Genomic DNA, 25,807 nt, shown 5'->3' with positions numbered 1-25,807 from the left:
TATGCCGCCCACCTTCTTTTGGAATGGGTTCTTAACCTTGTTTGACAAGGCTAGAGTATCAGTCTTGTGACATATACAAGACCAATTTGCATTCGATTAAAATGTATTATAGCAAAGACAACACAAAGCATGGCTGATCTAATGATTACACTGAGAGCACACATTTTTGTGTGAAATCATCTGAGTAAATTATGAACCTGCAGCATTGGGTAACTAAACCGGCAGATAACCAGTGCTGTTGCCAGAAACATTATTGTACCACAACTTTTTAGCAGCATTTGGCCAACCAAGTACTGACAAAACCAATAGCTTCAATGGCTTGGGTGTTGAGTCAAAGATATTACCCAATGATGGAAATGTTTTATAGTAGTATCTTTCAATGATCAAAATAAAATAGTTTATACATCGAAAGCTTTGTTATCCATCACCAATCGGTAATTAAGGGTGCGCTAGAACCCAATAGGCTTGATAACAGATTGTGGTTTTGAATAAGGCATTCCGGATGACAGAGTGAAAGATTATCAAGAGAAAGTGGTGAATAACAAAGCATCCTGGTCTTCAACTCCATTCTCTGACTCAGTGCCAACAAGAATGGTCCTGCACTTTTGCATCCAGAATGCTTCTAATAGCCCCTTTTTTTTTTACCAGTGGCAGCTCCTCTCTGTGGGCGCCTAGCGGTAATATGTAATTTTTGATTTAAACCTACATCTTTCACCAGCAAAGCTGCTCAGACAGATAAAGGAATGACATGTGTACACACATGCATCATGGCCCGGGAGGAATTTTTCTGGTGTGAGCATCTGTGCAGCCTTCCAGGAAGCATCCCACTATAGGAACGATTTTCAATACTGTGCACAGAGCCGTACTTGCTCTGCAGAGAGTTTTGCTGTTAGAGACCAGCAGGGTATCGTAGATTAGGCTCAGCTGCCTCTTTGAGGAACTTGGAAGCTGCGCAAACGTTGCTACATTGTGGCCAAGGCATGACTAACAGCAGGCGTGGTCCAAGCTGAAGCCAGGATCTGCTGTCAGTCATGCACATATTCAATATGCATTGGCTGTTTTCAGCCAATAGACATGTAATGTGTACTGTGCTTGGATGGGGCTATTTTATATTTGCCTGGGACGTGTGGAACACTGAGAGGAAGCAAGTTGCTATGCTGAGAAAACCACCACCAAATGAGGAAAACGGACTGCAAGGCAAGCCAGAGACGTTTAGGTTTGTGGCAGTCACTGCATTGCCAGTCTGTTTCATTCACACGTAGCATGGACTAAGAGGAGCGAGCGTGGTGGAGGTCGCTGATAGCGGTCTGGAGCGGAGGTCCAGGGTGTGGGGCATGGTGACCCAGTAGTACCATGAGACTATGAGCCAATGCTTCAGCACCTTCCAAGCCATGGCCTGACTGCACTCCATGAAATCGTTTAGCTCGACTGCCACGTGTGGCTGCATTTAGAATTAGAATGTGCTTCAGCTCAAAATAATTGTTTTTAACAAATACCTTCTGTTGATAAACACAGCTGTCCCATTTGGTATTAATTCACTGTCATAGCTGCTACCCCCGGAGGGCAACACCACCCCCGGAGGGCAAAACCATTAGTGCCACTGTGACATGCAATTCCGCATAAAACTAAGCCGCATCAAGAAGATTATCGCAGGCGTCCTCTCCATGGAATGTTGATTCTGGAGATGACACAAGGACGTATAGACTTACCGTGAGAACTTGCACTTTGTGACCCTCCTTGTTCCTTTATTAATTGGAAGGAATGGGGCAATATCTTGTTGTAAGCATTGATTACTAGCCATCCATTCATGCAATCATAACCATTTTAAAACTGAATGTACAACTGCTAAAAAATTGCTTCTTGGTGACACTGCATTTCGAGAATAGAAACCAGTATCACCTTACTAAAACTTCAAACTGCAAAAAATATTTTCCTTGTTACAGTATGTCCAGGACACCAAACATACAATTTCTTGGTACCATTGCACTTCTGGAATTACAGTAGCTATTAATTTCTGGTTGATCTTTGCACTTCCAGAAAACCCTTAAACCATTCCTACTAGGTGACTGTGACCCTACCAGAGGAGCTTCGCTTATAACTTCCTGTCACTCTTTGCTTCGAGAGCAACCCCTTCTGGGCCAGTGTTCTGTGCATGTAAAGATCTTTCTCAGCAACCCTCTCGGGCTCATTTGAAAAACAGTGCGAAATATAGAGACTTAAGAAATGACCAGGAGATGAGTGTATGAATAGTGGGTACTCTCTCCTCGCTTGATCTTTATGCTGGTCTACGCGCCATCACGCCGCATGGTTGCAAAATATGTTCTATTAGATCACCAAAACGTAGAAGACTCGTACTAATGATCAGACTGAACTTGCTTCCTTTAAAAGACATTAGCGTTTGGGACAAGCCAGTGTTAGACAGAAAATGTCATTGTAATTCAGGGGTGGTCGAGCACTGCAGCCATTTCCTACTGTTTTGTACATGCTACGCTGATCTACGAAGTGAGTTTTTAAGTCCTTTTTTTAGGAAGTATATTAGATTTTATCGTGATACTCTTTGTAATAATTAATTCCAATTATACCCCTTTTCTGTACAGTCTACATGTATTTGTACTGAGAACTCTTTTAAGGCATGCCGTTGCTCTGGATAATGTGTAATCTCCTATATCTTTTTGTGTGGTTTTATCAATTGTATTCATGTTTTTTTGTGGTTTTAATTGTTAAAGGAGAAATCTGAATCCAAAAAAGATTATATGTAAAGATTCAGCATATGACTAATATGCAGAATTTCTTTTAACTAAGTGGGGTGGTTATAGACAAAATGACATTGGGCCTCATTCCAAGTACGGTGGTCCGGAAATAAGGATGTCGATAGAAACGTAGCAGCACCCTTTCCGGACCACCGTACTATGAGAATGCCGGTAGGGTCATGGATCCCCTAGACCCTACTGACATTTCTCTCATTGAGGCACCGGCAGGTTACCGCCAACCTCGTAATGAAGCCCATTTTCTGTTTTTGTGTTAATTTTGTTTAAATGATTATGTAACGCATCATATTAAAGGCATCAAGATAAAAGCAAACCTAAGTGTTACTGCATGGCTTGATGGCCTAAATTGGGGCATCCAGTCTCTGGACATTTTTTCTTACAATGGCATGGCATTCTTTAATGGGCATCAATGGTAAAGCAAACATCATAAGTGTTATTACCTGGCTAGACTGGCAAACACAGGGGCATCCAGTCTCTGGAAAGGTTTTCTTATTGTTGCATGGCATTTATTTACAGGGCATCAATTGTAAAGCAAACATGATAAGTGTTATTAAGAGGCTAGACTGGCCTATACTGGTCAAGGCATTCTGAACATGTTTTCTTACTGTGGCATGACGTTTTGTTTCTGGCCTCAAAGGGTAAAGCCAGCATGTGTTCTTGCATGGCTATTCTTGTCTTAATTAGTGCAGCCGGTCTGGACATGTTTTCTTATTGTCGCATAGCATTCTTAATGGCAAAGCAAAAAGGAGTATGGAAGACACAGGCATATTACTGACAAAGCCAACAAGACATGTTTTCTATTACTGACATAGTGTGCAAAGCAAACATGAGTATATTCTTATGTGAGTATACCGACATATATTGTTGCAGAATTAGTATTTAGTTACACTGAATATATGAAAATGCCTTGAAAAATGCTCCTGTGCATTGTCGGGAACTTGCATCAATTGGATTTTTTTCATGAGTTACTCTACATACCGACTGCAAACTGTGTGGCTTTTTACTTAATTATTTACAGAAAGCAGGCGGTAAAGTGAGTAATTTAACCCATTACTTTAAACATTTTCTCAAGGCCCCTCTTGGTTGGTCTGTGCTACGTCACTATGCTCGTTTGCTCATGCATATTTGTGGAAAACATTTATGACCCTCCGATTAAAATATTCACTAGCCACCACTACTTTTTACTCCTTCATGCATTTTTAGCCGCGATAAACACAATTTGAGGTACATACATTCAGAATGTGGATGTCACATTCTTAGCACTGGGAAGGTAGTGTGAAGCACGCAGCATACACGTTCTCAGCAGTAGAGTAGTTAAAGGGCCTTCAAGGTGCTGGTTAATATAACTTTCCTGCTAAACACAAAATGCCTGATAAAAATATTTTCCTGTAGTAAGAACTGCTTCTTATAGAATTAATAAAATGGCTATAGACAACAGAGTACGACTGTTGGTTTCTCTGTAGCAGTATGTTTGTGTTTTTCTTTGTGACCGTCTCTGGGTTTCTCAATATGTGGCTGTATAAGGGTGTTCTTATGTATCACTCTAAGTGGCAGTCTCTGTAGGGGAGTCTTGTTAAATCTCTAGGGCTGTCATTAGTATAAAAATGTGGTAGCCTGCCAGAGTCTCACTCTCTATCCATCTTTATTTGTATCTGTATCTGTATTCCCCCATGCAAGTCCCTCAATCCCGATCCCTATCCAAGATTGTAGGAACATCTAGGTTTTGAATGTTTGGAATGGTCTAACATGAGGGCAATGAATTTGGGGCACAGGATATATTTTGATGTTACTCGCACTCTGCCGCTGCATGTCTCTCTTTTGAGGTCTTTAAATGACTCTGTGGGACTGACTCTTGGTGTCTCCCACTATAGCTGTTCCTGTGTGTCTACGTGGCTGATTGAGCATATAACGTTTGCGCATGATCTCTCTCTTGGTGGTGGTGTGTGTGCATAAAGGTAAGGTAAAGATAAAAGCAGTCTTGTAAAGGGCACTTCCTCCATTAATATTGGCCTCGTTGCACAGGCCTCTGTAAAAAAGAGGGTGTGTGGTTGGGATGTAGGAAAGAGGAAGGGGCAGATGCAGGAACCTGTCATATTGATTAGGGCAGTGTGTGGAATCTGAGGGGGTCCTTACTTCTTTCCCCAACACATCCTCCTCCCAGGTGTCCAAGGAAAGACCGTTGCTATCGGATCCTGACCCTGTGGGTGGATATGCGAGGGAAGATCACCTAGGTGGAGGAGACTTGCGGAGTGGGATGAGGCACCCTTGCGTGAGACATGTTATCTCCTATTTCCCTTTTCTGATGAATCCCATGTCCCCCCAGGCCTTTGTAGGTTATTACCAATCCCTTCTCTATCTTTTGCATGACTTATCTCCCAGTGAACACCACTTTAGTACTGGGACGAGGAAGAGACACACCAGACCATACATCACACACACAAACATCACTTTGGTACTGGGACGAGGAAGATGCAACAAAGACTGACAACAGACTACAGACAGAACTAACACTGTGCAGTCTAGTTGTCAAGTGCCTAATCCGGCTGGCGGTATATTTAAAGGCCAGTACTGGAAACAGAGGAGGGTGAAGGAGAGAGCAGTCGTGTGGAAGCGAGACCCATGAGAAGTCCAGAGAAGCCAGAGATGGATGCAGAGCAAGCACAGTGGAAAGCCAGGTGGAAAGCATGCTGGTGCAAAAAAGCTCTGCAGAGGAAAGCTGGTTCTTCCCTGTGAACCAGAGAAGCATCTGGGGAGGCCTGGTGAGAGCCGGAGAAGCAACGCCGAATGAACAACAGCAGAGAAGGAGTTGGCAGTGTCACAGAGGCAGTGAGGTGCATCGGCTATACCGGCGGGCGAGAGAGAAGCTGTCTGTGAGACCACTGGTGGACTGTCAGGACAGAGAACGCTTCCCGGGGACACAAGTGCTGCAGCCCCACACCACCCGTCGGACAAACAAAGCAACACCAGTGAGTCTGCCCAGGAGAGCTGGGAGCCGCAGGGTGTACCGACACACAAGCGGATAAAGGAAAGAGACTGTAAATATGTGAAATCCCACATATAAGTCAATTTGGGGGAACTACATAATAAGTACTACAATAAAGTAATGAACTGTGATACATACCAGTGAAGTGAATTGGCTACAAATTGACATGAAAAATGCTAATAGGCAAAACCAAGTAAGCAAGCATAAGTAAATGATTGGGATCAACATTGCCAAGAGTCAAGTGAGCACTGCCAAGACTCAAGCAGATGAACAAGTTACTCTCTTACCTGGTAACGTTCTTTCGATGGGATGGTCCGACGACGTATTCCATATCTATGACAGTAATCACCACAGCTGTGCTGCTTCAGAAAATCTTCGACGTCTGCGTCCTGCGCCGATGACGTCGATACGCTGCCCTCGAGGACCTCCTCCGATGGCCGACGTCACTGGATGTTATAAGTAGGACGACAACGCCCGTAGCCTCAGTTGTAGTTTTTTCCCAGAACGTGTGCCACCAGTCTTTTGCCAGTCTGACACACAAAGCCTTGTGGAAACGTAAGCTGCAATCGCATAAGAAATTCTGTAGCGGGGAAGGTAGGGAGGGAGTGATATGGAATACGTCGTCTGACCATCCCATCGAAAGAACGTTACCAGGTAACATAGTAACTTGTTCTTCGAGGGGATTGGGTCCTCCGACGTATTCCATATCTATGACAGACTCCCAAAGCAGTACCAATGCAAGAGGTCGGAAAATAATTTAGAAAACAGAAATTTAGCATGCCCAATCAAATTACGGAGTAAAGGACCGCCTTGCCAAAGGCCAGATCCTGCCCCCGGATGGAATCGAGCGAGTAGTGACGTACAAAAGTATGTACCGAAGCCCAGGTGGCTGCATCACAGATGTTACAAATAGGGACACCCCTCTGCAGGGCAGCAGAGGCAGCCATACCCCTGGTAGAATGGGCCCATAAGCCGACTGGTGGGTCCTTACCCGCCAAGCGGTAACACTCAGAGATAGCCAAAATAATCCAGCGAGACAAAGTCTGTTTCGTTACAGCTTGTCCCAAACGCTTTCCAGTGTAACCAATGAAGAGCTGATCGTCCACTCTGACCCGAGACATGCGTGAAATATAAAAGCTTAACGCTCTCCTAGGATCAAGCCTATGGAGCCTCTCCTCTTCCTTACCAGGATGTGCAGGAGGATAAAATGCCGGAAGAACAACCTTCTGGCCTAAATGAAATTCCAACACCACCTTCAGAAGAAAAGAAGGACGAACTCCAAGGACAATCCTGTCCTTATAAAACACAGTGAAGGGTGGCTTAACTGAAAGTGCCTGTAACTCACTCACTCTGCGAGCGGAAGTGACTGCAACTAAAAATACAGTTTTAAGAGTTAACAGTCTCAAAGGGCATGAATGCAAAGGCTCAAACGGAGCACCCATCAGAATCTTGAGAACAAGGTTCAAATCCCAACCGGGCACCTGGAAAGGTGACTGAGGGAACACATTAGTGAGCCCTTTCAGAAACTGAGAAATTAAAGGAATTTTAAAATAGGAACACTCTTCAGACGAGCGCTTAAATATGGACAGCGCCGCCAGGTAACCTTTAATGGTACCCACTTGAAGGCCCCTGTGGGCCAAAGAAAGCAAAAAAGACAGAACCATGGGAATGTCACATGCAAAAGGATCCACATTCTTAACCCTGCACCAGTCGCAGAACTTATGCCAACGGCAACGGTATAGGGACTTAGTTGTGGGCTGTCTGGCCGAGAGCAACACCTCCAGCACGTCTTCACGGAGGTCCCAATCCTTATACCTCAACCTTTCAGAAACCAAGCATGAAGGGTGAGGGATCTGACCTCTGGATGGAGAACCTGACCCCCTCCCGTGAGAGCAGATCGTCTCGGTAGGGAAGACGACGTGGAGGGCAGATGGACAAGTCGAGAAGGTCCGGGTACCACGTCCTCCGGGCCTATGCCGGAGCAATGAGGATCATCCGGGAACCGAACCTCCGTAACCTCTGCAGTACTTGAGGGATGACGGGAACTGGAGGAAACGCGTACAGCAGTGGGAATGACCACTCCACCACAAACGCGTCTCCTAAGGCTCCGTTTGGAGGAAATTCCCACGAGCAGTACCTCTCGCACTTCCGGTTGACACTGGAGGCGAAAAGATCCACTTGAGGGGTCCCCCAAAGGGCCAAGATCTCCAGGAGAATCTCCTGAGCCAACTCCCACTCGTGAGAGATCGCACTCTGCCTGCTCAGAGTGTCCGCCGTCTCGTTTTCGTCTCCTGCCAGATGAACTGCCGAGATCGAAACTTCCTGCTGGATTGCCCAGAACCAGAGCTGCATCGCCTCCCTGCACAGAGGAAGTGACTCTTCCCCCCCTTTTTGTTGAGGTAGTGCATGGCCACCGTGTTGTCCGTCAGGATCAGGACATTCTTTCCTCGCACAGTCGGCAGAAAAGCCTTCAGGGCTAGCCTGACGGCCCTCAGCTCCAACAGATTGATATGGAGTCTGGACTCCGACGGAGACCAACGACCGCTGACTGTCAACTCGTTGGCATGAGCTCCCCATCCCGTGAGGGATGCGTCCGTCACGATCGTCTCCTCCGGCCAGGGCAGCCAAAATGGAGCCCCCCTCATCAGATTGCCTTCGTCGGCCCACCACAGACGGTCCTGGGCGACCGAGGACGGCACCTGAACAGGGTCCGACATCCTGCCGGAGGACTGAGACCACTGGAGCTTGAGTGCCCATTGCAAAGATCTCATCCACAACCTGGCCTCTGGCACCAGAAGAATGCAAGATGCCATGAGGCCGAGCAGTCTCAAGAACTAGAACGCTGGGAGACTCTGGGCAAGTTGAAACTTGTGCACCATCTGCTGAATGTGATGAGCCCTCACCTGGGAGGGAAACACTGCCCCAGGGACGTGTCGAGCACTGCTCCGATGTACTGGAGCCTCTGAGTTGGTGTCAAATGGGACGACTTTAAGTTGAGGGAGAAGCCCAGCTTGTGGAGGGAGTGGCAGGTGACCGACAGATGATCCCGGACTTGCTCGGGAGAGCGCGCCCTGATCAACCAATCGTCCAGGTAGGGGTAGACGTGAATCCCCCCTTTCCTGAGGTGCGCTGCCACCACTACCATGAGCTTGGTGAAGACCCTCGGAGTGGAGGTCAACCCGAACGGCAGGACCCGAAACTGAAAGTGCGAGTCACCAACCGCAAACCTCAGGTACTTCTTGTGCTTTGGATGGATCGGTCCATGAAAATAAGCATCCTTGATGTCGAGAGACACCAACCAGTCCTGAAGTTGAAGGGCCTGGAGGACTTGAGAGAGAGTAACCATCTTGAACTTGTCCTTCCTGAGGAGTTTGTTCAAACCGCGCAGTCTCAATCCCCCGTCTTTCTTGGAAATCAAAAAATAAGGGGAATACCGTCCCTTGTTCCTCTCCGCTACAGGCCCCAGTTCTATGGCGCCTTTCTCCAGCAGGGATTGAATTTCCTGCGCAAGGAGCGGATCCGGACTCTTCAAAGAGAGATTCCCCGGTGGATTGTCTTGAAGCCTCTGCCGGAAGGGAAGACAGTAGCCGTGGGTTATGATCTCCAGATCCCACACATCTGAAGTAATGGAGCGCCACTCTGCAAGATGCTTCGCCAGCCTTCCCCCAACCGGCGAACCATGGGACATGGCCTCATGACTGAGCTGAAGTGGCTGCAGCGTTGCCTGATGGCAAAGAGGCAACAGCCCGAGCGGCCTTGGCACCGCGAGTACCTTGTTTTCCACCTCAGGCACTCCTATGGTGGCCCCTTTGACTGGCAGCTCCTCTCGCTTTACCAAAGGATGAGTAATAATGAAAGGAACCTCCCCTCCATTGCTGTCCCCTAGGATGAAAAGGTGGAGGTTGTCGAACTGCAGCGCCCAACGACTTCGCTGCAGCCTTTCAGGTCTGCAACCTCTCAAGGCTCTCGTCAGCCTTGCTGCCAAAAAGATGCTCCCCGTCAAAGGGCATGTTGAGGAGCTGGGCCTGCACATCAGGAGCAAACCCCGACTTCCGCAACCACGCAAATCTGCATATCACGGTGCTCGCCGCCATGGACCGGCTGATGCAAGCTGCCATGTCCAAACCCGACTGAACGGCCTCACACATGGCATCCTTGCCATCCTGAACCATGGCCAGGAAACCATCCCGTTCGTCCCCTTCGGGAATATGTTCAGCCGCCAAGGAAACACAGTTCCACAGAGTGTGCGTGAAACGTGACAAGGCACATATGCAGTTGGCCGTCTGAAGCGCCATACCCCCTGCAGAAAACACTTTCTTCATCTAGCCATCAAAACGCTTGTCGTCCCTATCAGGAGAGATGGTAGGGTACGACGCCTGCTTTGCTGGGGCCGTAGCCGCCTGCACCACCAAACTCTCCGGAGTAGGGTGCTTGGACAAGTAGCAGGGGTCACTACTGGCTGGGCGGAATTTTCGTGGCAAAGACTTGCCCACTGCCGGTAGACTCTCTGGAGCAGTCCAAGCCGCCGCCACCCTCCTCTGTAGAGCCATATGAAACGGCAGTACCAGGTCAGTTGGTGGACCAATGTCGAGGATATCCGTAAGGTCATCCTGAACAAACTCCCCCGGGGGAGCAGACCATCCCAAGTACTCGGTGACCCTTGACATAAGGCGCCAGTACGAGGAGTCGGCATGAATGCTAGGCTCAGGCCTACAAAACTCTACTTCTGGAGAGGTGTCCAGCCCACTAGCGTCATGTAGGGACTACCTCAGGTCCTCAAATTGGCTATGGCCCGAGAGAATCTCGTCTGGCACTGTGTCAGGCACCATACCATCATCAGAGCCCTTGTCCACCTCTGAAATAAACTCCAGATGGTGGTAAGAAGGCACAGAACGTGAACCAAAGCCATGCTTGACCTTGGCCAGAGCCTTTCTAGGGGGTTCCACTGAGCCACGGGGTACCTCTGTCGACACAGCCTCGAAAGGCGTCCAGGGCATCGAGTGAATCGGCGTTGACGCCGAGCGCGGCGTCGACAGCATCAACGGCGCTGACACAGTCCTCGAGGCCGGGGCCCCGAGCGTGTCCCTCGACGGCCGGGACGCCGACGGCGTCGACGACTTCTTCGAAGGCAAGCCCTCGAAAAAGTCCGTCGACGACCTCGGCGCCACCGGCGTCGACGTCTTCCATGAAGACACCACAGGTTCACACGGTCTCGAGCGCGTCGAGGACCGGGACCTGGACCGGGCATGACAAGAACGATTCTCCTTGTCCGAGCGGGACCTCTCCCACGAATCGTGACGACCACCCGAGCCCGAAGGCGTGCGAGTGGTGTCTCTCAGCTGATCACGACCGACCCCACTCGGAGGCGCGGACGGACCAGTGCCCTGCGATTTGAGAATCGCCAACTTTTTCATCCCGAAGGAAGCCCATTCCTCTGGCGTCGCGTGCTTGGTGGGGTAAGCGACCCGCCGACGGGCGGAGTCCTCGTTTGAGGACGGGGAAGGTGACCGATGACGGCGCTTCCGGGAGTGCCTCGAAGAGGCAGAGGAGTGGCGAGACCGACTTTGGAACAGAGACCCACTGGACTTCTGACGACGATGCGGAGAGTCGCCCCTCGAGTCGTCCGTCGAAAGCCCCGCAGACCTCCACTTCCAGGGCTTGGACACCTTACCTACCGATAACTTCTTCTTGCGCTCCCGCAAGGCTTTAGACGTGAGCGACTGGCAGTCGACACAGTCATCAGTGTCATGGGCCTCCCTGAGGCACCAGAGGCAGGCGTTGTGCGAGTCCGTAACCGACATCTTGGTCCCACAGTCCCCGCACTTCTTAAAGCCCGGACACGGTGTGGAAGACGAGGTAGACATCTTCACGAAGAAAGTACTTCACAAACACCAAACAGGTTCGAAGAACCGAGAAACAACAGAAACTCCAAAGAGTCGAGGCGCGCCGAGATTCCCGAAGCGAACACGTTCACGGAAAAAACAGAACTGAGGCTACGGGTGTCGTGCATCCTACTTATAACATCCAGTGACGTCGGCCGTCGGATGAGGTCCTCGAGGGCAGCCTATCGACGTCATCGACGCAGGACGCAGACGCTGAAGATTTTCCAAAGCAGAACAGCTGTAGTGATTACTGTCATAGATATGGAATACGTCGGAGGACCCAACCCTCTCGAAATAATTGCACATTACTGAGAGAAATGAATGGTTGTGAAAAATAAACCTGTATGCAAGAAAATCCTGGACAAAGGGCATCAGAGGTTGTTGATCACAGAAGGCCAGAAACAGTCGATACGTTTCCTAGCAGGAGAGTGTTCTGGGAAACTTATGTTGGTGATTTCAAGGTACAGCGACTGTACCAGGGAATGGTGAGAAAAGAACAAACAATAAAACTTCAAGGGCAAGTGAAAGGAATAAGTCAAGCATCATTGTGAAGCTGGAACTGTGGCAAAATATCTATGAAGCAGATGCAAGTAAGGTGTGTCGGTTGTGTGACCTTTAATGGGTGGACCATGTGGTCCGACAACTGCGCCTAGACCGAAGACACCTACCTAAGGAAAAGCCACCTTGTGAGTGAATAAAGGAAAACTTGTGCAAGTTGAAACTGAGGAACTGAACTTTATAAATTGGTGAAAGGTAACCAAACTGAAGAGCGGGCAAGTGTCCCCAAAGAATTGTGTTACTTTGGAATATTGAATATCCTGAAGATTTGTGTTGTTTTGGAACTTTGATGGACATGAAAGCTAGGGTAAGGGAACCCCTCTTTTGGACAGTGAACTGTTTGAAGAACCCTGGGGAAGGGAAAACCCTTTTCCATCCAAGAGCTGGACGAAGCTCTGAACTTTCATTTGAACACTTCTTATTCGATGCAGACATCCCTACACATTGTATGCAGTTAGATGCGAGGGCAAGTATAGGTTTTGGACACAGACATACATTTGCTTTGGACTTCCTGACACAGACTATCAGTTTTATTTAGGTAGGGAAATCCCACCTTAGTATAGGGCAAGTTAGGCTGTTTTCCAACCCTCCATTTTTAGATAATACATGTTTGTACTCAAAATCTTATTCAGTTGTCAGTGTCTACTTCATGATACTGTCACAGCAGGTAACGTTTCTCTGTATTCAAGGACAGGGGGGACACTGGGCAGGTTATCCATAAGGGAGGCCTCATGGTTGAGAGAGCTCCAACGGATCAGGTGTGGGCTGTCTGGGCCATCTTAATGGAAACGAAAGAGGTGTAAAATATTACAAATGTTAGCAATGAGGAATGTTAGTCAGGGGGAAAACATAGTGAGAAGGAGAAAAAGAAGTGAAGACCATGGAAAAAATCCTCCTCAAACAAAGGTTTAGAGTCCTTCCTTGGTTGTAGTCAGGGTTGAGGATTATGGGAAGGACATAAGCTTTCAGACAAAGTTTTGAAATTTATTATTTTCGTGACAGGAAGCCTTTGGGTGGTGAACAGCGCTGGAGTAATGTGTTCAAGCTTTTTTATTGTAAGGCGTACTCTGGTTTCTGCAGTTTGGACTCTAGAGTTTTTCCATGAGGTATTCCGGGACTGAGATAGAGGCGTTTGCATAGTCCAGTCTACCTGTCACCTTGATATCTCCTGCAAGCTTCATTATCTTTCTTTCCAACCTCATCTTTCCCTCTATTCATTCTCTTTGATTTCTCCTCCTGCTTCCTCCAACTCCCTCTCGCTTACCTCGACCTTACTCGTACTTGTCCTGTAAACTCTCCTCCTCTCACCTTCAGTTTATTGCTTGCTCCACCTCTCCTAACTAGTCCTCCGACCTCTTTCCAAACGTCTTTACACCTCTTCTCCTCCCTATCCTGGCTCCTCCTTCCAACTCTCTTCCACTACCTCTCTCAAATTCCAAAGCTGGATTACTTGCATCCAAAATGGCCGCATCTTTTATTGGGCCCTGGCCACATGCTCTGGGGTTGTCCTATGCAAGAGTATTTGTTGTGATCATGATTGTGGTGTGCGGGGACTAGGGATCTAACTATAATGTGCATAATTTTTGTGCTGTGAAGCAGAGTCGTGGAAGCCATCTTTAGGCACGTCTGCCGTCTGGGATTGCTCATATGGTTTCAGTACACTGACAAGCAGACCTTTCAGGCGTACCTCTTCGCAGACTTACAGCAGCTGGTCCTGCACTTCGCCAGACAAACACCCCCCAGAAAGCCACCAAATGGGTCATCTGCATCAGTAAGGCTTTCTGCTATGTTCTGGCTTTTTGACAACCACAGAGGGTAATTACAGGTCACAGGGTCACCAGGGCAGTAACTTAGGCTTACCTTTTTAGGACTTCTTAAAGGGTCAGTGGTATGGAAGTGAAACACTTGTTAACGGACCCTAAGACACACCTAGGGGATTTTGTGACACCACACCTGAAGGCAAGATAAGGCATGACATGTCGAATAGCTCAGAGATCAAAGAAGCAGCTTCTTGTGATGGCTTTTAACTTGCTGTTTACGTCTAGTTGTTCTGCCCATCAGTTATATGAGGTTTTTTTATCATTGGCTGTCGGCAGGTTCGCATTTCTTCAGGCCACAAATGGAGCAACTGCAGTTGCCTCCAGCCAGGTGTAGTTGAGTAAACCTGTGACACTGCTTCATGACACTTCTGAGATAGGAACATGTGTTTGTGATGCCAGTTTATTTAGCATACAACTGTTCTTTTGCCTAATGGCACACACACACACACACATTGTAAAAGCTAACAAAAATAGCTGAAACTGTCTTTCTGCACATTATAGCAACTGCTAGAGGACAATCATTATAACATGGGGCAATGGTTTGCATGAGGAAAGCTGCCTCTAAACCTGTATCTTATGGTCTTCTAAAAAAAGCACACTGACACACAGAGTAGCCTTGATTAATTTCAGTTCTGGGACATGTTAATTCCCAAACCTCAGAAGCCCAGCTGACCAAGCCCACATCCTGTTTATAAAATTCTTCTGTAAATTCACCAAATTCACCCTCATTGAGGAACTAAAGCCTTCATCAACAGTATGCCCATATTTAGACATACATTTGCATCTAGAGGCAGGGTCAAATTTCAGGCTCCCTTTCTCTTCTTAAAAGTTGCATGCACCAACCCCAAAACGAGCACCAAGACGCCTGGTGCTCTGGCTAACATGCCAGAAGGCACAGATGCATGGTTCAGAAGGGGAACAGTCACATCCACATCCAAGGCCTACGCCAAACTCGTTGAGGTGCAATTGTGGGCCAAAGGGGGTCCTGTTCTGGCCTTAGAAGGTGTAGTGGACCCTTACCCCCATCACTAGCACTGACCCTGCCATCGACTTAGCAGCAATATCCAAAATCTTTTGCCCAGACACTGTCTCCCTGCTCCGGAGTGGATGAGCTATCCGGGAATGGTACCCTGACAAGTGTAGAAGACGATTTGTTCCGAGTCAGACGCTGATTCCGTGGCGTTACAGTGAGGCTTTTGGAGGAAAAAGAGGAGTTGGTCTGGAGGTAGAGTAACCCAGTGAATGAGTACACCTCAGCTGTTTTTGGCATATTTGGTGAATCTTCAGCGTCACACCTTGGGGCAAAAACACTGTTACAGCAAGGAGTGAGAAGAGAAAGGATGTGGGGAAGCATAATATTTAGTTGATATGGCAAATGGCAATGCAATAGATTATATTTTAATGTCCTGCTCACCATTCATCCTTCTAGTCCCTCATCTTAGTGCTTCACCTTCCTTCTTCACATTCATTCTCCATAGTCCTCCTCCTTTGTCCTAGCCCTTCTACTTTTTCCTAATCCTTCACTTTCATTATAGTCCTTTAACCTAGCCCACTATCTACATCATAGTCCTTCATAATCATTCTGCTTTATCCTAGTTCTTTCCCTTTCATCATGCCCCTTTGTACTAGTCTTTACCCTCCGTTTGTCCTAGTTCTTCTCCTGTGTCCTTATTCTTCTCCTGCATACTAGTCAGGCACAGTTTCTCAGTCAGTCACACAACTACTTCTATCTTTCACCCTCCTAATGTGTCTGCGTCTTTCAGTGTTTCTGTCTCTTCCTCTAGTGCTTGCTTTCTCTTTTCATTCCTTTCATTGGCGAGGCTGAAGCGCGTTGGGAAGAAATGCAGAAAGAAAAGGTGAAGAAGGAATTAAAGGCTGCATGAAGAGTTTGCAAGGAGACTGGATGCTAAACGCCTGCATATTGATGTGGGTGTGTGTTATTTCTATATTTCAAAACTTGGGGACACGCTTAGTTGGAGGGTTCAAGGTATGCATGGCACTGAAGCTCTGTTATTAAGCATGAACCCTGCAGGCAACTGCCGAGTTCAGATTTCTTCAGTTGTTTTGAGGGTCATCAGTAAGTAATGAATGCTGCTCAAATGTTTATTAGCCAGAAATAGGCATTTTGCCATTACACAATCAGACCTTTCTTACATCAGTTAAAACTAGCATGTCTACATGAATGTTGATTGATGCCCTCTGTACTTGGACATGACTGTTAAACTGGTGTTGGGCCTTGGTACATCACAATACTCTCATCTTGCTGCAAACGACAGCTATCAATCAGTATCAATCAGTACATTCCCTCCCACACTTGGTCTCATATATCATGTGTATCTGTCGTCTATTTTGGAATGATACAGTCCTATTTTTTGGGCATGTGGTAAACAGATTATTTGGGGTTATACAGTTCTTGGACAAGGTTTATGGCCCAAGGTAAATGATGCTTAAAAGGGGTGTTTAAGCATTACTGGTAATGCCTGCTGGGCGATACAGAGACCAAAAGAGTTTTACAGTCCTCCGTAGCAGGCTATGTAAGCTGCATGGTTTGTGCATCAGCTGCCAAGTTAAAATCTTACAAGTATTTAATCAAAGACTACCGCTGCCATAGAAATAATTACGTGATAACCAACCTTCAGCTTGCAAGTTCATTTAGGTGGGCCAATCCTTTATGGGCCCAACACAAATGTATGCCTTTAAATGGAAAAGGATTGGTTTTGGCAGTGCTAGTTTCATCTCATCTTTTTTTCTCTGTCTCTTCATGGGGCTGTACTCTTGCGGTTCTCTGGAAGCCAGTCAACCACGACTTTTGTCCTTTTGTGGCTGAAGTCTCAGATGGAGCAGAGGTTTCCCTCTCTGATGCAGAGCATTTCATTAAAGTTAAATCGCAGACATTAGCAACCTGGGCATAGGGTGCATCGACTGGCAGGGGCCACAGTTATTAGAATCATGCTCTAGCCCCAAGTACCACACACATTGCTGGTGCGGGGCTGATTCCGACATAGGCTTCCAACAATCCTTGCAGGGATTAAAGCCTAAGGCATTATGAGGGAAACATGATGCAGGTTAAAATTCACAAGCAGCAGTGTTCCAAATCAGCGCTCAGGTGCATAGAAAAATAGAACCGAGATTGTGCTCAAGGGCAGCCGGCTCAATATATACCATCCATGACAACATAATCGAAGTCATGGGTGCTGAGCAGATGTGGCCACAGTGCATCTCAGGTGGCTGAAAAAATTACAAAGCCAGACTGACTTCTGGAGGATACTTCTAAGGTAAGGAATATATGAATCTTTAAAAGGAAGAAAAATATTACAAAAAAGTAGAAAACCATTAAAAGATGTAAGGAGCCAGGAATGAGACAGAGACACAGAGGACCCATTATTTTGGTTACAAACTTTTATTAAAGGAAAAGAGGGGTGGAAAATGCCTCACTATCCCTAATCTAGGAGGAGTTTCCCTACCTCAACCAAAACGAATGGGTTTGTCCTTTGTCAAGATGTCCCATAAGAATACGTCCTGTGTCCGAAATCCTATTCTGGCCCTCACACTCTAAAACCAACTCCAAGGCACAAAGGATATCATCTCTCGTTTTTCAAAAGTTTTCAAATGGGGGCAGAGGGCGGGGGGTGCTTCTGTTGAGCAGCAAAGAAGAAGGGCGGCTTAATCATGAGCTCCTTCTCTGACAAAATCCTAAACACAGATAAATCCTGATAAGTGCCTGCGTTATACTTCCTGTGTACACAACTGCGGCCGATGATCTGAGGCACCAGTGGTCCTGGTCTGGTGGCTCCTTGCCGTCAGGACGCTATGATCCGACATGTTGGAAAGATAAGTGGTGCAGTGCTGGAGCAGGCGCCAGCTGACATCTCCAGTGAAAGCAGAGAATCAGCAAATATAACCTGGGGATGCGGCAGCCTGCATGGGGTAGGGGACGCATGATGTAAGGATCTGTGTCGGTCTGCCGTGCATTGGAGACTGAATACGAACAGAGCGGGCCCTCATATTGGAATGAACGATCAACGGCTGGCTCCTGCACCTCAATGGGTTTGGCCACGGAAGATCTGATGTGAGGGGCTTGGTGATGGTGTATGCCCCTGCTCCCTGTGGAGATCGCCGGCATGCCACCTCAAGCTCTCCATTTATTGTGACCACACGGGTGCAGTCAGTGAAGCCCGCTGATCTGCTCTCCACCTTGCTCCCGATTACTGTTGTGACCTTAGGTGAGGCTCCCTGGGGTAGAGTAAAACCATATTCGGGTGAGCAGATCTGGGGCTGGCAACTGCTTGCAGTGCGCTGCTGCATTGCACCCCGGGGTGTTGGGGATCGACTGGCTGTGGGGTTGGCCAACTGGAGCTGCTGCAACCCGCTCCACTTCTTTTGGCAGAGGCTGGCAGATACTGGCAGACATTTGTGGCATTGGTGGGAATTGATGACCCTGCATTTGATGAGGCTGAGTAGTGAAGTAAACAACGCCATATAGGTGAAGGGGCGGCCCGGTGGTCAGGCCCTGGAGAACTTTGTCCAGTTTTGGGCATTGACAAGATGGGGAGCGGTGGTCCATCACACTACCCTTTCGCTGAAATGCCGTTTGCTTTGGGGAATTTTGTTATGGTGACCAAATCCTCTGCTATAATATTACTAGGTCTGTTTGGACAAGTACTGCGAACAGACCGCCATTTGGAAGAGAAGACAACTGATAAAAACCCTGCCTGACAGGTGGTAAATAAGTGACGGTTGGTGGAGCAAAGTGACTAAGGGAGCCGGAAAGAAACGTGGCCCAATGGACTCTTACAAGCAACCATGCATCAGCAACTGGGCCAACAACCCCGGAGCAAGTGGGAGGCTCAAATGTCTCGACTGGTGAGACTAGTGATGACCAATTGCTGATGGCAATGCAAAGTGGCTTTATGACAGTCAATGTCAAATTGGATGATATTGTGGCAACCAGTGGGTCTCTAAAATCCAAACTCCAAAAGGAAAGCGGCTGTATTAATGAAGCTGAGACTAGGATAGGTGAAGTGGACATGACCATGATATTGCAACATTGAAGGCGGAACTCACTAAGACCCGAGGAAAATGCAATGATCTTGAATCATGTTCGAGGCGAAACAACGTGCGCGTTGTCAGAGTGCCGGAAGCAGCATGCAAGGGACCTATGGAACCATTTATTGAAGATCTCTTAAAAACTTTGTTTTGCACAGATCAGTTCTCTGCACACTTTCCAGTTGAGCATGCACACCATACTCTAGTCCTGGTTCCTAGACTAGGGGCCCCTCTACGCACCATTATTGCAAAAATGCTTAATTATAGAGACAGAGACCTTGTTCGGAAATTGTCCAGAGAACAAGGGACGCTCCACTACGAAGCTAACATTTACATTTACCCTGACTTTGCGGCTGGGGTCCAGGACCTAAGAAGATCGTACGACCCAGTGAAGAGACTGAGGCTAGTCATGTTCTATATGCCATTAGGTTTCCCACAAAATTACGGATCTGGCATGGGGGAAGGGCACACCTTTTCGAACATCCTAGGGACACTAAAGCTTATGTTGAGGTGTCGATCCTGCTTCCGGTGCAGGAGCGCGTGAGAGATCCGAATCAGGACCCAAGGGAAGATGCCAGACGGAATGGCATGGAGGATTGATCAGGAAGTTTTACTTCAGTTTTGTCAAATACTGTGAAATATGTAGGTACGAGAAATTGTTAAAATGTAGTCAGGGTGTGTGAACACCTGGCCGGCCTACGGAAGTTGTGACAAGCAATTTCCATGGTTGTACGAGGGCTGCATCATGAAGTTGGGGCAGATGGTGAGGGGTTGAAAAGGGAAGGACGTGTTAGGGCATTAGCATAAGGGCCTTGGATGGGCAGGTTGGGGAAGAGGGGGGGTGGGAGGATATAAAGAGGTGTTCAAAAGCAGAAGGTGATGGGTGGGTTGTTGGACGTGGGTTGTACTGCATGCCAATTGGTTTTCAGAGACACACGCATGATCATTGTTTTTGTCAGTGGTAGGAATGATATTGTGGAATGTTGGAGGCCTGAACAACCCTATTAAAGCATGAAGATGATAGCATGCCTGGACCGCCATTCCCCCCAACATTGTAATGTTGCAGGAAACACACACACTAGGGCCATTGCATGACAGGTTTGCACCCAAAAGGGGCAACAGAGATATTACACAACCTACTTATCTCAAGCTAGGGGAGTGCTTACTCTGGTGCATCGATTGCTATGTTTTCAAGCAGAGGATACAGGCGGACCCTGAAGGCCGATATGTTATAGTGAGAGGGGGAATGCCGGGTGAAAAGGTCATATTAGTTAGCAGCTATGGTCCAAATATTGACGACCCAGGATTTTATAGCCAGGGGTCTGAGATGCTCGTGAAGATGGCAGACGCCCCCATCATATGGGGTGGTGATTTTAACACAATTTTAAATCTCCTTAGGGACGGGTCAAGTACAACGCAGCATGGATTGACTGCTGCAGCTAAAATGATGAGACAGGTAATGGAACAACTAGAGCTAATTGATTTGTGGAGGGACGAATACCAGAGAGCAGCTGAATATACATATTACTCTACAGTCCATGATGCTATGTCATGGATTGATTTCTGTCTGCTCTTGACAATATGGGCACCACGTCTGCGCGGCAGCAGAATTTTACCCCGTACTTTGTTGGATCACTCGCTGGTGGTGATGTCACTGGAACTCAGTGATTTGCTGCGTCTAACCCCCTGTGGATGATGCCACGGTCCGTGTTAGTGGACGGGTGCTGGCAGGGGACCTGCAGGCGAAAATCTATGGGTTTTTGAGACAAATGAGGGCTCAGTTCCGAGATACTCCACTATATGGGAAACATTTAAGGTTTGGTTGCATGGCATGATGGGGGTACTGAAGGCTACCAGGCGGGAGCTAGTGGAGCTGGATTGGGAACTGCGCAGGTTACAGAATTAATATGGCATAACCACCAATAAGGCGCTCCTGGGGGCAATTAAGGGTAACCTGTTAAAGTTCCGCGAATTAGCAGATTGAGAGATAGGTTATGTGGCATTACCTGCCCAGACGCGTCGATACGGAGAGGAAGATCGACCTGGACGTTTCTTGGAGGGAGGGAGTGGTTAGGGTCGGGAGGGGGGGTGATGCCCATCACATGAATTGAAGTGACAGCAGGGTGGTTCCTGACATCCACTGAGGCGATCAATGATGAGTTTCTACAATTCTATAAAACGCTCTACGTGCATGCAGACACCTGTACGGAGAAAGTAGTAGAATTATATTTAAATGGGATTGCTCTCCCAGGTCTTCCTGTGGTGGCCTGTGACGCATTGGATGGTCGTGTTACTGTTGAAGTAATAGCTGGGGCCATTGCCTTGCTATCTTCCAGTAAAGCTCCCGGGCCCGTTTCACCCGGGTATTGAATTGTATAAGACATACAGCGAGACCCTGATGCCATGATGGCTTAAGGTTTGGGAGGAATCATTGATGTCTGGGCAACTTCCACCCACACTCACTGAGGCAGTTATTTTGGTATTGCCGAAACCAGGTAGACCACCGGGTGAAGTCACTTCCTACCATCCATTGTCATTGATTAATACTGAAGCAAAGATGTTTGCCAAAGTATTAGCAAACAGGCTCCTTCCGTACATGACATATCTTGTACACGCGGCCCAGTCAGGCTTTATTCCCAAACGATCCACAGCCTCCAATTTACGCCACCTTTTTGGTATAATAACGCAAATTAACCCACAGGCCCAGGCGGTAGCAGCATCTCTAGATGCTGAAATAGCTTTTGACTCCGTATCATGGAATTATTTATTTGGTGTACTCAAGAATTTTGAGATGGGGGATCATTTTGACGGTTATGTGAGACAATTATATAAGAACACGATAGACAGATATTATACCAAAAAGGCGCTGTAAGTTGAAGGCTGTGGATCTTGTGGGAATAAAGCCAGACTGGTCCACGTGTACAAGATATGTCATGGTACTGGGTGATCCAATTAAAGGGGGAAGACTTGTGACGCAACAGGAATTTTCAGCAAAATTAGGAACTAACACTGTTAAATGATTACAATACTTACGAATGGGGCCGTGGCGCACCAGAGATGGCCGTCGTTCCCCCAGGAACCACAATCATATAAGTGTATAGATGCAATAACACTGAGTGACACACCAAAGGGACAAGTGTTGACGCTATATAAGACAGTGCAGGCTGCTCAGACGCTACAGAACACAGCAAAGTATAAGCAGGAAAGAGATCTGAATGTGAACATTGACGGGACTAAATGGCCTTCTAAAGATGTAGCACTAAATGCACGGTTACGTCTAATCCAATTTAAGGTCTTAAACTGATTACATCATACACCTGCCAGGGTGTCACAATTGTCTCCAAGTGCAGTAAACAAATGCATGAAATGTGGGTGGAAGGGGGCTGACTCGATTCACATGTTCTGGAGTTGCCCCAAGGTATCACAATTTTGGCAGGAGGTTTCTGGAGTGCTACATGTTATGGTTGAGATTCTTCATATGCTTCTTCCTCTTAAATACTTACTGGGCGATACTGGGAAGGTTTCCACTAGACTGTTTAACATGTGCTGTATGGTTGCGAAAAAATGTATCCTATTGAAATGGAAATCTAAAGTGGCACCATCATGTGAGGAATGGCTCAGAAAGCTATATTATGTAAATGAAAAGGAGGAGGGTTATATTATGACTGTAAGTGCAGCAAGTAGACCAAAGAACATATGGTACCCATTCTGTGAATACTTAAGAAATGTTCAACCTAGGAATGCATAAAGAAATAACCCCTATGCAGAATGTTGATGTGCAATGGGAACCAATGCAGCAATTACTGTCATGTATGATGAAAGCGATGTGCGATCCATGTCCAATCTGTCTACTTGTTTGCTTAAATAAAAATTCTTTTTTCTTTTAAAGTGTTAAAATTTTCCAATACAACAGAAAAGGTATAAATACAAACCAAAAAGTTCCAAATGGTTACTGTTCACAGTTCCAGGGGATAGCTCCCTTAATCAGGTTCCTTTTATCAATACCAAAAAGTTCAAACCAACAAGAATAAAGATTCTTAAAGTTCAAAAGGATAGCTTTCTCCTTTGGATACTGAAATCCACTCCCAGGTTAATGTCTCCCTTCCCCAGATTTCTTTTCGCAATCAAAAGCAGGTTACAATCCTAAGGACATGTGTCCTTTACTGTTTCACAAATTGGGTGCGGGTATCAGACTTGCAGGTCACCTGGTACACTCCCCTGCCAGGTTCTTTCCAGATTTACAACAGCTTGAAGTCTCACGTATATGAGTCTTCCTTAGGCTTTCTTTCTACAGCAGTTTATCACACATACTGGACTATGCCTGCTGTACTCTCCTGCCAGGCCTTGGCCATAGTCTCCTTCACTGCTTTTCATATGGTTCGCTGGGCCTAAAGTACTCTCCTGCAAGGATTTATGTGCATATCATTGCCAACACTTGCCTCTGCCTGGTATACTCTCCTGCCAGGACCTGTATGCATCTGTTTTCAACACTTGTCTGTTCAGTACTTTTCATCCGTTCATTCAGCTTATTTTACAAATATTCGTTAAACCTTTTCATCACAGTTCAGCATATAATGTCTCTCTCTGGTTTCTCTCCTTGGTCTTTACCAAGGTCATATTGAGGGTCCCAGACCTCCGTCCCACTGTCTAGGGCCTTCGTGACACTGCCCGACAGTGCTTCAGCATCCCAACCCTTTCCCGGGGCCCACCGGCTTTCTGTGTATTGCTTCTCGGAGTTCCTGGCTCCAAGTCGGGTGTTTCTCTGGCTCCACCTGCAGCTGTCGGCATCTTCGGTAAGCATCTGCACTCTGTATGGCGTACCAGCCTCTGCAGCCCTCCGGAAGTAAAACTTGCTACCTCATGCTCCGCTCTGCGTCCTGCGAGCTTCTCCAATGCACGTTGCTCACCGGCTGATGTTCTCGCACCTTGTAGATGTCTGGACTCCTGCGCCAACGCCAGTATCTTGCTCTGCCATCAGCTGGAGAACTCCTTTCTCCTCTTCCCGGCATGGTTTTGAACCATGTTGGGCCAATGGTCTTTTCCCAACAACTAGACCGCTGTTCATGGTTCTCGTGGGGAGTGATCATCATCCTTCTCTTCTCAGTTGTTGCAGTGTTTCTGATGCAATGTTGAGAAGGGTGACATTGGACTTCATTCAGAGTAATCATCACTGCTCCCAGCTTCTTCCTTGTCTCAGTTGTTAATAACCTAGTCGTTAGGGGTTCTTGGGAAATACTGGAAGCATACTTGGCTAGAGGTTCAGGGAGAGTACCACAATATACCATCAGGGCATGAGGAAGAGAGGTAACACCCCTTAAAGGGAATGGGGGGTATGTGACTGGTTAAGATGATGCCATGTTATCTCCCTGAGGGCCCCCCCCACCATGTGCTCCTCCCTCATATAGCCGCCCCCAGGGTCAGGATCAGGTAGTGGCTGTCGTCGCCTGGCCACATGAGGAGAGGTTGACCCCGGGAAAGCAGCGATGACATCAGATGAATCACAAAGAGGAGATAAACGAGGACGACCAGGGAACCAGTTTAAAGTCACTAAAATAATTTGAATTTATTTTGAAACCATCGTAGTGATATCAAGATAAAATTAATCTGAATTCAATAACCAATTCCTAAAAGGGAAGCACATGCTCTGAATAGGTTTAAGCTATTCATGAATTATGATGATGGGTAACACAGGAAGTAGGACACAGACGCAAATACTATGAAAGTCCCAGAGCTCTGTTGTCATGGTTATTTTACTCTAAAATTGTTTTTAATGTGTGAAAAAGGTTTGCGTTTTGAAGAACTTGACAAAACCACCAACAACCAGTTGTATGTTTTAGAAGCAGAAAAAGAAGACTTTGCATAATATAGAATAAAATATAAGATTACAGTCAAAATATTGGTTTGATTTGCTATTAACTATAAGGAAACCTCTGCAACTATATGGAAAATTGGAGTCTGTTCCAGTTTCGTAGGCAATATTTATTTATTGATTTACATTTGTTTTTTGTGTGTGCGAGTGTGATACCTGTTGGTTGCCCTTATGGCCACTCCAGAGAATTTTAGAGATAGGTCTTCCTTAAGGGACCCACCGCCAGAATCATTGTAGATATATGGGAAACCTAGGAGTTCAGACTTTGCTGCCTGCAATCGGGTCCCGCGTTGGCCGGTGTAGTGTGGTTTGTATCTGCGGGACATTTCTCTGGACAATTTACCAGTACACGTGAAAGACTGGGCCAGTGTTTTCTTGAACCAGGAAACTACCAGGCACAAAAGTCTCCTGAAAGGTTACTGTCATCAGTGTGTTGTGAGATGTTATATAAGGCTTACCCTACTGCACACATCTTAAAGGTAAAAAGACAATTTTAAACTGAAGCTTCCCCTCAAACTGTTAATAGGGACTCTTGTGGAGTGCTGGGCACATCTTCAGGTATTCGCCAGACTGTATCATTCAATACTGTCTTAAGTGATGCAAAATGATCCAGGAAAACTCACTGGAATTAAATGCTTACCTTCTTCTTCATCAGGTAGAGCAAACCACTGGATTAGTGCAAACAGCAGAAGGATCACCAAACAAGCCATTCCGATTCCTCTGAATGTTTCAGCAGCCCCTAAAACAACACCAAAAGATTATTTCCACATCACATCAATAAGTACAATTTCTTCGACATTCTGAGAACTAAATAATATCAGAGTTTAGGTTTCCACTAATAGAAGCATCGTGGTTGAGACAAATATTGGTTGAACTGTTTG

General features: G+C 46.9%; 1 protein-coding gene across 5 annotated transcripts in view; it reads right to left on the bottom strand.

The window, feature by feature from the left end:
- MFSD6 (major facilitator superfamily domain containing 6) overlaps positions 1–25,807 on the bottom strand; it is a 598,811-nt gene that overhangs the window by 115,476 nt on the left and 457,528 nt on the right. For all 5 annotated transcript variants that reach the window (XM_069615672.1, XM_069615671.1, XM_069615669.1 and 2 more), the window contains one exon: positions 25,567–25,665. In XM_069615672.1, coding sequence (XP_069471773.1) covers positions 25,567–25,665 — 99 coding nt within the window. The remainder of the gene's footprint in view (positions 1–25,566; positions 25,666–25,807) is intronic.

This window comes from Ambystoma mexicanum, chromosome 9 (assembly GCF_040938575.1).
Source record: "Ambystoma mexicanum isolate Mex_15411 chromosome 9, UKY_AmexF1_1, whole genome shotgun sequence".
Lineage (NCBI taxonomy): Eukaryota > Metazoa > Chordata > Amphibia > Caudata > Ambystomatidae > Ambystoma > Ambystoma mexicanum.
The sequence above is the reverse complement of the archived record's forward strand: the minus strand, read 5'-3'. Positions and strand labels throughout refer to the sequence as shown.